The 15,692-nt window shown below is 40.6% G+C and overlaps 1 protein-coding gene across 9 annotated transcripts in view; it reads right to left on the reverse strand.

Moving 5' to 3' along the window:
- The window catches only part of GRB2 (growth factor receptor bound protein 2), a 46,502-nt gene that overhangs the window by 2,960 nt on the left and 27,850 nt on the right, over positions 1-15,692 (reverse strand). For all 9 annotated transcript variants that reach the window (NM_001398121.1, NM_001398124.1, XM_046901968.1 and 6 more), the window contains 3 exons: positions 7,705-7,802; positions 3,112-3,234; positions 1,222-1,390 (listed from right to left, as the gene is read on the reverse strand). In NM_001398121.1, coding sequence (NP_001385050.1) covers positions 1,222-1,390; positions 3,112-3,234; positions 7,705-7,802 — 390 coding nt within the window. The remainder of the gene's footprint in view (positions 1-1,221; positions 1,391-3,111; positions 3,235-7,704; positions 7,803-15,692) is intronic.

The following is a 15,692-nucleotide window of genomic DNA, read 5'->3' on the forward strand; positions in this document are numbered from 1 at the left end:
CAGCAACAACTGGAAACGCTGTGTTATCAACATTGTTTTATCCCAAGAAACAAAAACACAGCACCATACCAGATACTATGAAGTAAAACAACTCTGTCTCAGCTGAAACTAAGACAATAAGTTCTGTGAAAGTGCAAAATAAAACCAGCAGATGTCTCAGATGTCCTAGTATTTATTTTCCAGTGTCCACAACTTACTATAAAACTCCATACTCTGCTGAATTATGATGGTCTTTTTGCCTATTTGCTCTGTTTATATCAAATGATAACACGAATATTACTAATCTACCTAGCCATTGTGATACACAAAATTCCTCTGCAAGATTGGATATTGGTGTTCTATGTTTCCCTTAAACCGCCCCAGTATTAGAAAGTTTTGCTATAGAGTGTTTTGTCTGGTCATCAAATACTTCTATTCCTAAAGAAAAGGTACAAGTTACTTAAAAATGCATTTGCATACTTAAAACTTGGTGTCTAGAAAGGTATCTTCATACTGCTTGCCATTTTCAACCAGCTCTCTTCTCATTCTCTGATCGTCATTAACCAAACAGTGCAGAGCCATATGTTAATTCAGATGAACTGTGGCAAAGGCTGACCACAGCACCCACAGAGCAGTACAGGTTTCCACATCTCCTCAAGCTAGAATTAGAATACTGCATACAGAGGCAGTTATATCCAACCTAACATTTTGTTTGTCCTGGGAAACAAAACAAAACAAAGACACAACCTGACACTTAGCAGCAGTTTTTCAGTTCCTTTTTATGTTTGCCAAGTTCAAAACATATGCTGTTACCTGTAGCCACTCCTTCAGGCAAGACCACTACTAAAATTTCACTGCTAATGAGGGGTACAGCTCTGGCTACAAACCAGTACAAAACTGCTTTCTTACTGTGTCCTAAACTGGGAGTAAACACATTCTTAACTCACAGGAATTGGATCGTCTTACTTCAACAGTACCCATAAACATTAACACAAGTGAACTGTTCAAGCAGCAACAGTAACACTGTCAGAAATGGATTCTAGGAGTATCTAGCAGGTAGACTGTGCACAAACATCCAGATTATTTTCCAGTGTAATTCTGGCAGCAAGATGCAAAAATAAACTCCCACAGGCAAAAAAAGCCAGTTTTGCTTCATCCCTATTCATATACCCTAAGATGCAATCCCAGTTCAAACCGTGGTTGCAATAGTTTAAATATGCTCTGAAGAAACAGTTCTCTTACCTGTGGCACCTGTTCGATATCCCGTAGAAATATTTGCTGGTTCCTGGAGACAGATGTGGATCTGTGATAATCTACCAGCTCGTTCAAAGAATTGAACTTCACCACCCAGAGGAAATACTTGCCAGCCCCATCTCTAAGCACCTTGAAGTGCTGCACATCATTTCCAAACCTGGGAGAAAGGAACAAACAATACAGAAAAGAACACAGTCACTAAACACTCTTCTAGGATTGTGAGACTTTACAACAAAAAGGTTATTCAGGACATAGTTGGTGACAATGATAACGCAGGTATCAATTGTTTGCTGTGAAGATGATATTTGAAAACCTTTGGCAATTGTATATTACAGAAATCAGTAATCAGAGACAGAATTCAAATATTGAATTGATTCTGAAAAAATTCTGCAAGCTTCACATGCGCTCTTCTTAATAGTAGAGCTTCTGTTTAAAACCAGCTTTTCAAACCACTCTGAAGTTGCAGTTGTTTGAGGCATTTTAGCCAAGGATTTCTGGTGTCACAACACTCCAAGGTTACATGCACAACGTCAACTGTTTCAGACTGTATCACCACACTGCTAGTGTCAAATACATGTACTTTTTGATTCACATATGCAGTCATGCTGAAGACAACCTACTGAATACTCAAAGGCCATGGACATGAAATAATCCATGAGTACTGCCTCTGCTGCTTGCTCTTCAACCTGAGAGATTCTCATCATTTCAAATCCTGCAAATCACTGTTTAGGGGCGAGTGGAAGAAAACTTTTTCCAAATTAATCCATCAGAAAAAAAGCAACAAACTACCACAAACAAGCAACACTAAGCTAACAAGACAGGCAGAGCTACAGTTAAAACCGTAAGTTTCACGAAGGAAGGCAATTTCTGCAATGGAGCTCCCATTCATATCTCGTATTCCAGCTCAGATTATTGTACCCAGCAGAAGTATAAACACCTCTCTAAAACGAGTGGCTTCGACTCCATTTGTTGGCAAGAATCAAGGCTGCTGTACAGGATGACAAAATCTGGGTACAGCCCAAAGATGAGCCAAAAATACAGCAAACAAGGAACTGTGCAGGAATAATCAATATAAGATTCTAAAGAAAATTCTGTTCATTTCTGGAAGGAAAGGGGGAGGTTATAGAAAGTTAGGAAAGACAAAAAATCAGCGGCTGAGGATGGAATTCCTTCCTTCCTATGTTACTTTACATCCCATACTCTTCCAAGTTTCTAATACCTCTATTTATGGTGGCTTATACAGAGCTGTAAGATAGTTAGACATGGCTCACATGCTAACTATCAGGAATTGCTGCTGATTAAGAGCCAGCACTTCTAGAAAGGATGAGAACTGTTCCTCCCTACTTCACTGTTACTACACTGAAATTCCTTGTTAATGGAATGCATTTGAGAGAGAGAGAGAGATGGAAAATAATTTCTTTTCGTAGCTCCATGTCCCAGTGCTGGGTAACACGAATATCCCCAAAGCATGTGCCAAGCAGTCATGAAAAATATTTGGAAGTGTACCACCTGAAGACAGAAGAGAGAGTAATGACCTGTGCTATGGAAGAGGAATGAAGAAGAATGGAAGGGAACATGTACACACTGGGCAGTTCATAGTTGAAAGGAGGAGGAATGGGGATCCACAAATTAACAAATAGTGCCTGAAAACACCTAAGTCAGACAGCAACACACCACCAGGTCAGCCACATAGGCTCATTACAAAACAGCGCACATTTGTACTTCCTCTTTAATAAGGACAAAAATACGTACCACTGGAAGAATAAGTATGCTATCTGGATTATTGCTGCTCCTCAGCACTGATGATCACTTATCCAGGAGTTGAAGTGAGCATCAAGTGCCCTGATTTCCACACAATTGTTTCTGTGCACTACTTACTTGACTGAGAGGGAGAAGTCCCCAGGAGCACTCTCACTCTCCCTGATAAGGAAGGCACCATCGTGTCTCTGTTTGCCTAACATCTCTTCAGCCTTTGCTCGGGGAATCTTTCCAAAAAACCACCTGTGGAGTAAGCAAGGAAAAGAAAACAACAGAGAAAGTTAAGAAGTCAAACTATCTTATGCAAGAGCCTGACACAGGTATACAGACTGAGGAGAAATGACTCCTAGCAGAGATGACTGAACTGCACCTAGTTCATTCTTAATCTACTACAGGCTACCAAACTATGCAGCTTTTCACATTTTGTCCTAGCAATGAAGCTACCATGACTTGATGACCACATGCTCACAACAGCCCTATTTCAATTTAGGGAAGCAGAAATGTGGTAAGAGTGAAATCCTTAATTTAAAGGATTTATTTTCAGTAGGAAAAAAAAAAAAAAAAGACAGGCTGCTCGAAATATAGTGTGTTATTATCAGTTTTGCACCATACTCTACCTATATATGATGTTTAACATATGCAACATCATAAAAACCTAACATCCACAGCTGCTTCACAGCAAAGTCCTACTTTGTGAGATTGAGACCACTCTGGGAGCTAGCTACAGTTTAGGACAAAGTTAAAATGTCTGTTAATGGTCTGCGTTGGCATCTCAGTAACCAGGCCCCATAACCTAAGGACAAACATTAAATGCCTAGCTCAGGCAAGAAACTCAACTCCTAACATTTCCTCTTTTACTAAAAGATAACATCTCATGTCTACACACAAACATGCAAAATTTTAATTGCCTGGACTGTATGATGCCATCAATTTAGCTATGACAAAGCCCAGGCATTCATGGCTAATCAGTACTTTACTCCTCTATAGAATCATAGAATCACCAAGGTTGGAAAAGACCTACAAGATCATCCAAGTCCAACCATCACTAAGAGTTCTCATTAAACCATGTCCCTCAACACAACATCTAAACATGCCTTGAACACCTGCAGGGTTGGTGACTCCACCGCCTGCCTGGGCAGCCCACTCCAGCGCCTGACCACTCTTTCAGAGAAGTAGTATTTCCTAACATCCAGCTGGAACCTCCCCTGGCACAACTTGAGGCCATTCTCTCTAATGCTATCATTAGTTACATGAGAGAAGAGTATGATACGTAAGCACTTGTTTCACTATTATTACCAAAAAATTATCACTGGGGAGAAATCACACACACTCCTTTATTACTTAGGCCTCCTAAGGAGAAGCCACTCATGCCTTAGTCATTGCAGATGACACCAAGTTGTCAGGAAGTGTCAATCTGCCTGGGGATAAGAAGGTCCTACAGAGTGATCTGGGCAGGCTGCATAACTGGGCTGAGGCCAGTGGGACGAAGTTCAACAAGATCATGTGCCAAGTCCTGCACTTTGGTCACAACCACCCCAGGCAATGCTACAGACTCAGGGCAGAGTAGCTGGAAGCCCATGCAGAGGAAACAGACCTGGGGGTATTGGTCAACATTTGGCTGAATGTGAGCAAGCAGGGTGTCCAGGTGACCAAGAAGGCCAATGGCATCCTGGCTTGTATCAGAAGTAGCACAGCCAGAAGCAGCAGGTAAGCGATCATCCCTCTGTACTCAGCACTGGTGTGGCTGCACCTCAAGTACTGTGCTCAGTTTTGGGCCTCTCAATATAAGAAAGACATTGAGGCCCTGGGGCACATCCAGAGAAGGGCAATGAAATTGGTGAGGCGTGTGGAGCACAGGCCTTATGAGGAGCAGCTGACAGCTGGGATTGTTTAGTTAGGAGAAGAACAGGATCAGAGGTGAGGTTACTGCTCTCTATAACTACTTGAAGGGAGGTTGTGGTGAGGTGGGAGTGGGGTCTCTTCTTTCATGTAACTAGCAATAGGACAAGAGGGAACGGCCTCAAGTTGTGCCAGGGGAGATTCAGGTTTGACATTAGGAAATACTTCTCCAGGAGAGTAGTCAGAGAGTAGCAGTGCTGGAATGGGCTGCCCAGGGATGTGGTGGAGTCAGTTCTATCACGTTGAAACCTTAAAAAAAAGAATTTCAGCATGTGCAAAACACAAAGGAAACACTGGGAGTTCACCCTCAGGTTTCTTCAGAAACTTCATAGCTGTAGAAACAAGATGGAGACCAAGAGAGGAAAGTTCCCTTAAGGTCTCTCTGTTTCATTACAAAATGACTGCTGAGTTGGGCATGTAATTGAGCTCTAAAAAAGATGCTGAAAAAACTTGTTTTAGTAGCCTATTTTCTTGTCTTTTCCTTCAGTCAGGACAATCTAATAGCTTTCACATAAGCAGTCACATGAAACAGCTGCAGCGTGGAAGTCAAATCAGAACTTGACAGCTGCACATAAGTCAAAGCCACAAGCTGGCCACCTCTACAGCACCAAGAGTGAACCTACATCAGGCAACTAAATCATCAGTGCCCACTAACAGCCCGTGGTCACAGGATTCTTATCTCAATTTACATTTGCGTTTCCAGACTAATTCAAGCTCAAAGGCAAACCAAGGTCACATGGTGCGGGAAAAGCAGAACCATCTTCAGAACCAAAAAGCACAGCTTTCAGTTCTGAGTAATGGATCACACAGGAGGGATGCACTTACCACAGCCTTTAACCACGCAGATGATTGAATTCAGAGGGTACTACTTAATAACAGCTCCATTCAAAAGGTTTACTTCTCACAGTGTAGGTTTTGGTACAGCAAAAAGATGGGCTCTGTTTCAGTGACAGTTTTGAAGCTTCTTTCTTAAGAGAAGTTGAAGCTTTTATGAGACCATGGTCTCCCTCTCAAAGTAACAACAATCTCTAAAAGCTAGAAAAGGACTCTGTTACTTGATTATGAGGCTCCATCTCCTTGATACCTGAGATTGTGGCAGAGCCAGCAGAGGAACATTACCTGTCTCACTGCACCGTGCTGCCTCCAAAATCACCCAAGAAAAATCATTATGTGAAGGTCTTTCCAAGTTCCAATATAGTATTTTGTTTCCAAGGATTTTGGCACAGTTGTCAAGACAAGAAAGCCCTGTATTTCACCTTTGCCAAATGTTACATAAAGCAAACTTTATCTTATGATTTTAGATATCCTGCCACAGTTTGCTTACAAAGTGTTTTAATTCTGTTCTAAAATAACTATCAATTACTCACATACTACTTGTAAAAGAGAGCCTGAGCTTAAAAATAAAATCACCAAAACCTCACTCATCTCTGTAAAATAGAAATAAAATCTGGAAGGGCTCAACAGAACTTCTATTAATATTGAAGCCTCAAAAGCTTCATAACATGCTAGTTTTCCCCTCAATTCTGCTGAATCGTATACAAGTAGAAGTGAAGTGTATAATTTGATTAATGAAAGTAACATACTCAAAATAACAATACAAAATTTTCTGCCCACTGCTTCCAATTCATTTTAGCTTAAGTAGGAAGATTAAGAGATCTTCCACAACTCATAAAACTCTACTGTAGTTTTATGACTTCACTGCAACGTCAGTCACTCACAGAGTAACAGTAAGACTGATTTTTAAATGTAAACAAGATTTAGAGAATGAAAACTCCACAGGTCAAAGAAAGTAATTTTGAAGAACTACTGCCCAATTACAAACATGGACATAAAGCACCAGAAACGTTCTGCATATGCTGATCTTTGATACAGAACAGTTGAAAAAATAAAACATAATATGTCCAAGAGAATGAAGCTGAAGAAACTGACATTCCCAGAGCTTCCCTACTAACATTCCCAGAGCTTCCTGACTAAATGGCCAAACTTGGTAACACTCACCTCCAGCTAGCTTTGTAATGTAGGTGAAACTCATCCAGTTAGCACTGCAAAACCAAATGCAGCTATCACTTCTGATGCTGCACTGCAAGAGGGAGATGTGTCAACCGGTACAATGCAAAGTTCACACCACATTCAGATTCCTTTCAGTCAGCAGCTCAATAATTCTGAATGGCACAGCTGTGCCTTCACAGGAAGCCTCCCTGCCCAGAGTTTCCTGTAGCTCTTCTCTGAGTATCAATGCCTATATCTACTTATACATTCGCTTTGTTCATTAATATGAGATTTGGATTAACCCTCAGGAATCCAGTTCTTAACTACTGCTAGTAGTTAAAAAGAAAATTGGAAGATTTACGAAACACAAGCAAGAACAAACACTGTTTAAGACTAGAAACAGAGCTGGAGGATTTAAGTCTCAGATCCTTGGACAGGACTAAGATTTAAAGGCATGTGCAGTTACTTTCTTTCTAAATTCTCTTGAAAAGTACTCACGCCTCCTTCCCACAACACTGATATCAGTCTAAGAAAAGGAACACTCTCTTTCTTACACCTGGTCAGCTAGCTGGAGTTTGTTTTTGTACGCCCTGCTGGACTACTTAGAGAGCTCCATGTTACTGCTCAGTAAACACGATACTATGCAAACTTTTCCATAATTTCCCCAGGTTGTTAATGCACTAATGAAGACCTCCAGCACTGCTGGCACATGGAGCTAACACAATCCAGATGCCATCAGCAGTTTAAATGTCTTCAGAAAAGGTCAAATTATCTACGCTTAAGACCCACTAAACACACAGGCACTATCACCAAAGCTCTACTTACGGATGTGGTTTCATTTCTATATAGTTCTTGGGAATGAAGCCATCTTTTCCATTGAGTTCTGCCTTGTACCAATTCTGATCACATTCTTCATTCAAAACCTGAAGGAAGCAAAAAATAAGCTTACCACATTTCAAGTTACAGCAAAACAGATGAAGATATACTAGCTTATTCTTTCCATTTATGTTTCAAAGATTGCTCATGTAAAATGAGCCCTTAAAAACATGCTGTCAGCCATCCTGCTCCACCACATTTTATCACAGCCTTCAGAACAACAAGGTGGATCAGTAATTTTAAATAGTCCAAACTCCACGCTTTAGTAAACAAATCAGTATTTCAAATCATACTTTCTCTAGAAGTTTGGTTGCTTTATTTATCTTTACTTTTCCGCCAAGTGGTACAGTGCAACAGACAAGGCAGGCACGCTGACTAAAAATAGCCTCTTGAATAAAGAAGCATTAGGTTCTAAGAAAAACATGCTATAGTTGAAATTATCTCTCCCCCAAAAGATTTTATTTGGGTTTGGAAACAAACATGTAGATCCTGCTCACCTCCCTACCACCCTTTCAAAGCTGAACACCACAACAATACTTTTTTTTTCCCCCAGCATTTTCAATCCTCCTCAGCTTTTTGATGTCATCTTTTTCCTTTCCAACATGAACCAACAAAAAACTAGATGAGTTAAAAAAAATATTTCTAGCCTGAAGTCAAAAAAGCATCACATGATTAGCATTGCCTGAACATGGGGAGATGAGGAAATGTAAAGAGAAAGCCAACATGAATGCAGCTCCAGAGATCAGAGTACGCAGAAATTTCTGCGCATCTCAAACGCAAGGCAGCATTCTGTGCAGAAACCAATAGATACAGTGAAGATATACACCAAAATGCCTTCATAAGCAATTTTTACTTTTTTTTTCTCTTTTTCTTTCTTTTCAAAGAAAAAAGGAAAAGTAGACAAAATTTGCCTTAAAGTGCTTATACCTGATTAGGATTAGGTAATCTCAAGCACTTATGCAAGTGCTTCAGAAAATTAAACTCTGTATCAATTTTTACTGCTTTTTTTTTTTTAAAAAAAAAGAAACCTGAAACAGGAACATGACACTAATACACTAATCTGCATCATTACTGCCTGATCTGAAAAAACCCCAACAAACTAATCACCTACTGCAATGAAACCCAGTGAAGCAAAAAGAGAACAGAACTTGAAACACCACAGTAAATTACACTAGATAGTAGTTACTCATCTGACTGTTTCTTAACTCTCAGCCAAGCAGCATGCATGCCCCCACGTGCCAGCAATTGCATGAGGTAACGAGCACAGCAGCAGTGTCACATCCACACAACTTCAGATGAGCAGATGATACGCATCTTTATGATCCAATTCAAAATTTTCAGTTGAAGAAGAGACTTCAGTATTTTTTTTGTATACTTAAATCATCTTCTGTGCAGTTACTACTTCAAGTTTCCATTTATTTATAAGCATTACAGCTCAGTCATTTAGCAAGGATAATTTGACCACAGATCATGAGGAGTTCAAGGATGGCTATATTACAGGCTCTGAGGTAAAGGCTTCCACATAGAGAGCTAACACATATCAGCTGATATCTGCTAACTTGTCTATCAGCAAGAAATCTCCGCACATCTCAACTGCAAGACAGCATTCTGTGCAGAAACTAATGCAATTCCAGAATATGAAGTGCACATAGATGACAGCAGCAGGTAGCTCTGTGATACTAAGCAGGGAACACGGAAGTCTAAAACAGATATGTAAAAAAAGTGAATTGTATAGAGGCTGAGGAAACAGAGGTTGAAGCCCTGATCCTCAGCTCAGTCATACAAACTGGGCTGCATCAGAAAAGCAGTGGACATCAGGCCAAGGGAGGTGACTGTCCCTCTCTACTCCGCCCCTGTGAGGCCCCATCTGGAATACTGTGTCCAGATCTGGGACCCCCAACAGAGAAAAGATGTGGGGCTTTTAAAAAAGGTCCACAGAAGAGCCATGAGTATGATCAGAGGGCTGAAGCACCTCTCCTGTGCAGACAGGCTGAGGGAGCTGGCCTTGTTCAGTCTGGAGAAGAGAAGGGTGCAGAAAGACATCTTTATGGCCTTCCAATATCTAAAGGAAGATTATAAACAGGAGCAAAATCAACCTTTTACACATGTAGATAGTGATAGGACAAGCAGAAATGGTTTTAAACTAAAGGTGGGGAGATTTAGAGGGGAAAGTTTTTCACTGAGAAGGTGGTGAGGTACTGGAACAGGTTGCCCAGAGATATTCTGGGTGCCTCATCCCTGGAGGTGCTCAAGGCCAAGCTGGTTGGGGCCTAGGCAACCTGATCTAGTGCTTGATCCAGCAGTTGGCAACTCTGCCTGTAGCAGGGGGGTTGGAATAGGACGATCCTTGAGGTCCTTTCCAACCAAAGCCATTCTACGATAGAAAGATTTTGGTACATAGCTTGTATGATCAGAAGTTTGGTATTATATGCCCTAGGAGCCACCACTGTAGTCACTGTACAAAATAACACAGATACAGCACATTTTGATGTTCTTCCAAATACACCAAATCTTATGCAATGTTTATCAAAGACAGCACAGATCAAACTTATCATAAGATTGTGCATCACAAACCCATTTCATTACCATTATTACAGTGCAGTAAAGGGATATGGCAGTCTGCTCTTTAAAAAAAACACCCGTAGTTTCATATGAAGGATATTACCACATATCTGTGCTTTTGGCAGCAGGTATCAAAACATCAGAAATTCTAAAGACCAAACGTACGTTATTTCCATGAGTTTTATCTGGCTCTTGAGATCTGCTAATAGATTTGGAGGAGCCAAATCACATCAAGCTTGGGGTACTCACTAGTGCTTGCCCTCAAACCAAAAACCTCTGCAGTGCTCCCTCACTGGCATGTTATATGTTTTGTGATAAAAACAAAAAAAAAACCAACAGCTGGATGAAAGGCACAGTAAGACAAACTGCCTACACATATCCCCACACCACCTGTTCAGGAGGCTTTCACTGTGGTGATGAATCCTCCACAGCTCCTCTCTCCAGTAGCTTGCTTTGCTCCAAGGACTTCTTGCTGCTTCACTTAAGACTGACATATCTTCATAGCTGGCTGTCCATTCCTGAATAATTTTAGCCATATAGAATTTACTATCTTTTTAGAAAGCTCTATGTTCAAATCTCATTTAGAAAAGAGTCACCTCCAGAACACAGATATCTACAAAAATAATTTGTTCTGACAGTGTTTCAAATAAGCATCCCTTGAACTGCTCCCAATGCTTAGTTGAGCAAAAGTGACTTGTACTGCCTTACCTTAAATTCAGGACAACTGTGCAGTCAGAAGGCAGTAATTGTGATGGCTGCTAACAAGTTTTTAACTACTGCTATGGCAGCTACAAAGAGTCAAAATTTCAGCTTCCAGATTTATCATAGAATCACCAAGGTTGGAAAAGACCAACAGGATCACCCAGTCCAACCATCCACCCATCACCAAGAGTTCTCATTAAACCATGCCCCTCAACACAACAGCCAAACATTCCTTGAACCCCTCCAGGATCGCTGACTCCACCACTCCCCTGGGCAGCCCATTCCAGCGCCTGATCACTCTTTTAGAGAAGTAGTATTTCCTAATGTCCAGCCTGAACCTTCCCTGGCACAGCTTGAAGCCATTCCCTCTAGTCCTATCACTGGTTACAGGAGCGAAGGGGCCAACCCCCAGCTCACTACAACCTCTTATCTGGATACTTAAAAGCCAGATCTACATCTCTAAGAAAAACACCCTTAACTTAAACTATCGTAAGATTTTTCTAGACTTCCCAAAGCTATAAAATCTAGTTTAAGCATTGCATATATCACTGAATTTTGCCTCAAGAATTCCCCTGCATACAACTAAATGCAGATAAATAAAGCAACAAAATTTAAAAAGATTACTCCAAATCAAGATACCTTCAGAGTCTGTAAAAGAAAAAAAAAATCTAAAAGGCACAAACCCCTATTTTTTATCTTATCAACCGTTACAAATTGCTGCTCTTTGTGAAGGCCACAACATAAAGCAGTTCTCTGCAGCCAGTTCCTATGCCTGCTGTAGATCCAATCTAGACTGTGACAGAGTGACTCTTCCTTTCCATCTGTGCCAAAGAGAAGGAAGAAGGAAGGATATTTTTACCCATTACATTTGAACACATACTGCCATGTGATGTCCTCAATCCGTAGTCAGCCCTGTTTTACAGTAACAGCAGTTCAACTGTTGCCTGCCAGTTTCCTAGTTTGATAACAGAACTCTTATCAACAAGAACACATCTGTTCCCATGGAAATGGAGAAATGGCACCACAGAAAAGCTGCACAACAAGGTGATCGTGAAGCTTTAGCCAAAAATGCTCACACAAAGAACTCCCAGCTTTTTTTGATCCCATACTCAGCAAATATCTCTGTGCATAGCTGTTCCATCCCGACGAGCCATTGCACGCTAGGCTTGACATTCTGAAAGCCAAGCAATCTTCAGGAACACACACATTCTAAATCGGAACACAGCAAGCAGATCTGTCATTCTAAGCTCTTGGGCTGACTTCCATTTGCAAACATAAAACTAAACACAAGCCCCCAGTTGTATTTACATGCTTGCAAAGTTAGCCAAATTCATCAGAATGCTTGGGTTTTGAGGCAACAAAATCCAAGAAATGTGTTAAGGGGGGCCGTGCCTTTTGGCTGAACTCCCATCCTTTTCCCCTGAACTGTGAGGTTTCAGGAATCTTGTGCTAACTGAAACAGAAGGCAACTACAGCTGCTATAATACAACATCCTGTTAGCTGCCAATGTGGTTTTCTTCCTGAGCAAAGTTCCACTGACACCACAGCAAAGAAAACAATGTGGTATATTAAAAACACTCAGTCTCAGGAACCCAAGGAAAGCACTCACAACACTCCTACCACAGCAGGAGTTAAAATTTAAAAAGCAATTCAAAGGCAGCCATGCTGAAACTGAAAATTTTACACTCATCTCAGGGTGGAACAGTGTCTGGGAGGTCAGTTAATTGAGTCCTAACGACACTGAGCTGCACTAGAGGCTCCAGGATTGTCAGTTCTCGCCCTCCTTCCAAGTGCGTTGACACAGCTTTTCATTCCAGAGAAAAATGGCTCCTCTTCTACTCCAAGAGAAAGAATACAAGCAAGCCTCATCACAAGCAGGAACCCACTGCTTCTGGGCTGGCTACACCTGGAGTCAGAGTTAGGTCAGCGGTCCCTTCTATAGCTTATTCCTTCCCCAGACTTGCTGCACTGGCATTGCAAGGTATTAAAATTAATCTCTTCATGTAATATAAAAAATGGCTGAGGATACTGCCCGGCAAACTGCATCTCTTCCCTGCATTACCCCAGTGCTCCAGAAACTCCCCTGAACAAGCGAGTCCTCCTCAATCTGGCTGCTTGACACCACTGACATGAAGGCCTTGATGAGAGAACAGCATCTTCAGAAACCTAAGGTAATCGGCATGTCAAAATGGCATTATAATTCAGGCCAAGGCAAATCAGAATCTTTCATTTTTTTTCCTTAGTTTATTCTTCATGACAGAGATCACTGTTCATTTCAACTCAAACATCTGATGCAAAAAGATCAATCAAGCAACCGAACATGACTAGCTCAGGAACTTAAAACTACTAAAATACTTAAGGCTTTTCCTTACGTAAGTTTTATCATAATCCCGTAATGAAAATATCTACATTTTTCAGATCAAAATCTGAAGCACCACCTTTTGACATGACCGCTTTAGACTCTGAACACTGGGTCTCTGGCAGGTAGAAGCAGCTGTGAAAATACCTAATACCCAGAACAAGCGTTACTAGACATTCTTTTTTAAACAGCAGTCAGCTATCAAGTGTTATTATACAATAACTAAATCAGGTGCGTAGATCGCAATATAATGGAATTATTTGTCAGTGGATATAGGTTTTTATCCTTCATTCTAATTCCCTTGTCATCACTATAGGAATGTTTCTCCTATCTTTATCCTTTTAGAGGCACAAAAAGAGCATAAAATTCAAATTCCAAAAATTTCATTTCAGTATGCAAAAGACCAGATAAAGGTACACAAGTACTGTGGTCAAAGAAATTGAGTACCACTGGCTGGCAAGTACAGTAAAGAGAAAAGTATTTTAACAAAGCAAAATCCAAAGATAGGAACATTGCTAGAAATTTGCATTTGAGCTTTCATCTCAAAACCATCTTGATTTTTTGTGCACAAGAATACCTGAGGCATCTAAGTTACCTGAGGCACAAACACATTTAGCCACAAGGACAGAAGAAGTCAGCACAGACAAACTTACCCTGCCTCTCAGGCCTTACAAGTCTTACGCTACTACTACCCCTCTGGCAAAAGCCTTCCATCCTTCCATCAGTTGCGAAGATTAGGTTGTCCTAAACCTAGACAACAATTCTTTTTCTTGACAGCCCAACTTTTTAGGATTACATGGCATGGTAATCAACGAAAAAAACCAGTATTTTAAGGTGTACTGAGGTGACTTCCAAAATACTTAATGAATGTCCTGGAAAAAGTCTGCAAAGCTCAGGGAACTTTGTCACAGTTACCTTCAATGATGCCTCCGTCAGCACTGAAAGTTTCTAGTAGCACAACACAGCAATATACCTACAAATTCACAACTCTGCCTACACTCTTTGCAAAGGCTGGTTACAAAGTTTTCTCTTCACATAAGTCTCTCTCAATACTGCCACTCATATAAAGGTTAAGCTACAGATATCACAAATTGTGTATTTTCAGGAAGAATGTTGATATAAAACTTCTATTATACAGCTAACGATTTAATTGGGCTTCAGTTAGCCAGGGGACCCCCCAGCCTCTCAGTGACAGCATGGGCTCTCAGACATGAGATTCACATTGTGTACAGTAACTTTTATGGTGCTTAACTGAATGCTATCTCTTACAAAGTAGATCACCTAAGAATTATTGTTTAACTGTCAGCATTTGGACACTGCAGTGAAAGCAGTCTCATTTCAGTACTAGATCAAAATAGAATGCACAAATAAAGAAAGGTCATTACCACAGCCTAAGCTCCACAGCTTGGCTTGTGCATGCACAGAGCAGAATGCTACGGGATTCACAAGAACAGATTCTTAAAAAGAAAGGAAGTGTTGTTTTTCCCCAGCAGTAGTTTATTGCGACTAAAGACCTGGACCAGTGATCTTTTATGACTAGCTGTAGTGCTCAGGATTTTATTAGTGAAACAGAAGATAAAACATCTTAATCCACATTTAATTTGGAAGCATTGAACACAGTATTTTGTCACTTTTCTGCTGTGTCACGTGCATTAGTTCATTCAGGTACAGTGGGGACGGTCATTTGCTTGCAACATTCTTCCTCGTTGAGTTTTGTTTAAAAAGTAAACAGTTTTGCACTCTTAAATTCAGCTTTAGCAGCGTCCCAAGAGAGGAAGCACCAGTGAAGCACACGGTGAAGAACAGGCAACATTCTGAGGCCTAAGGAGCTCTCCTGCCATTCTCCACTCTTTTTAGTGAAGAAAGGAAACAGACCTCAATTCTGAGCAAGATCCTGCTATGTTTGCACATGGTTCAAAATCCACAAACACTCCTCAAAATAATCCAAATGCATATAAGGCCATTTGTACCTAAAGAACAGAATATATCTTGCCTTAAACATATAAATAAAACCACAATTTTGAGAAGAAAACTGGTTTTATGTAGTGGCCAGACTAAGGTCTCCTGGTTACTATTCTTGAATCTGTTGTTAATGTGAATGCTATAAATTCCAGGCCCTCTTAAAAGAGGGATTCTTTCTAGCTAACCCTTCAAGCTTAGCATGGATAAAACATTTTTAGCTCACTCATTTTGCTTCCCTTAAGTTCCCAGGCCTGAAGAAGCAGTAACATGTATTCCATAACTGGTGTCTGAAGCTGCGTAGAAAATCCTACTTTCCAAGTTTAAGACAGACCTTTTGTAGTCTTCCTAATTT

This window comes from Gallus gallus, chromosome 18 (assembly GCF_016699485.2).
Source record: "Gallus gallus isolate bGalGal1 chromosome 18, bGalGal1.mat.broiler.GRCg7b, whole genome shotgun sequence".
Taxonomy (NCBI): Eukaryota; Metazoa; Chordata; class Aves; order Galliformes; family Phasianidae; genus Gallus; species Gallus gallus.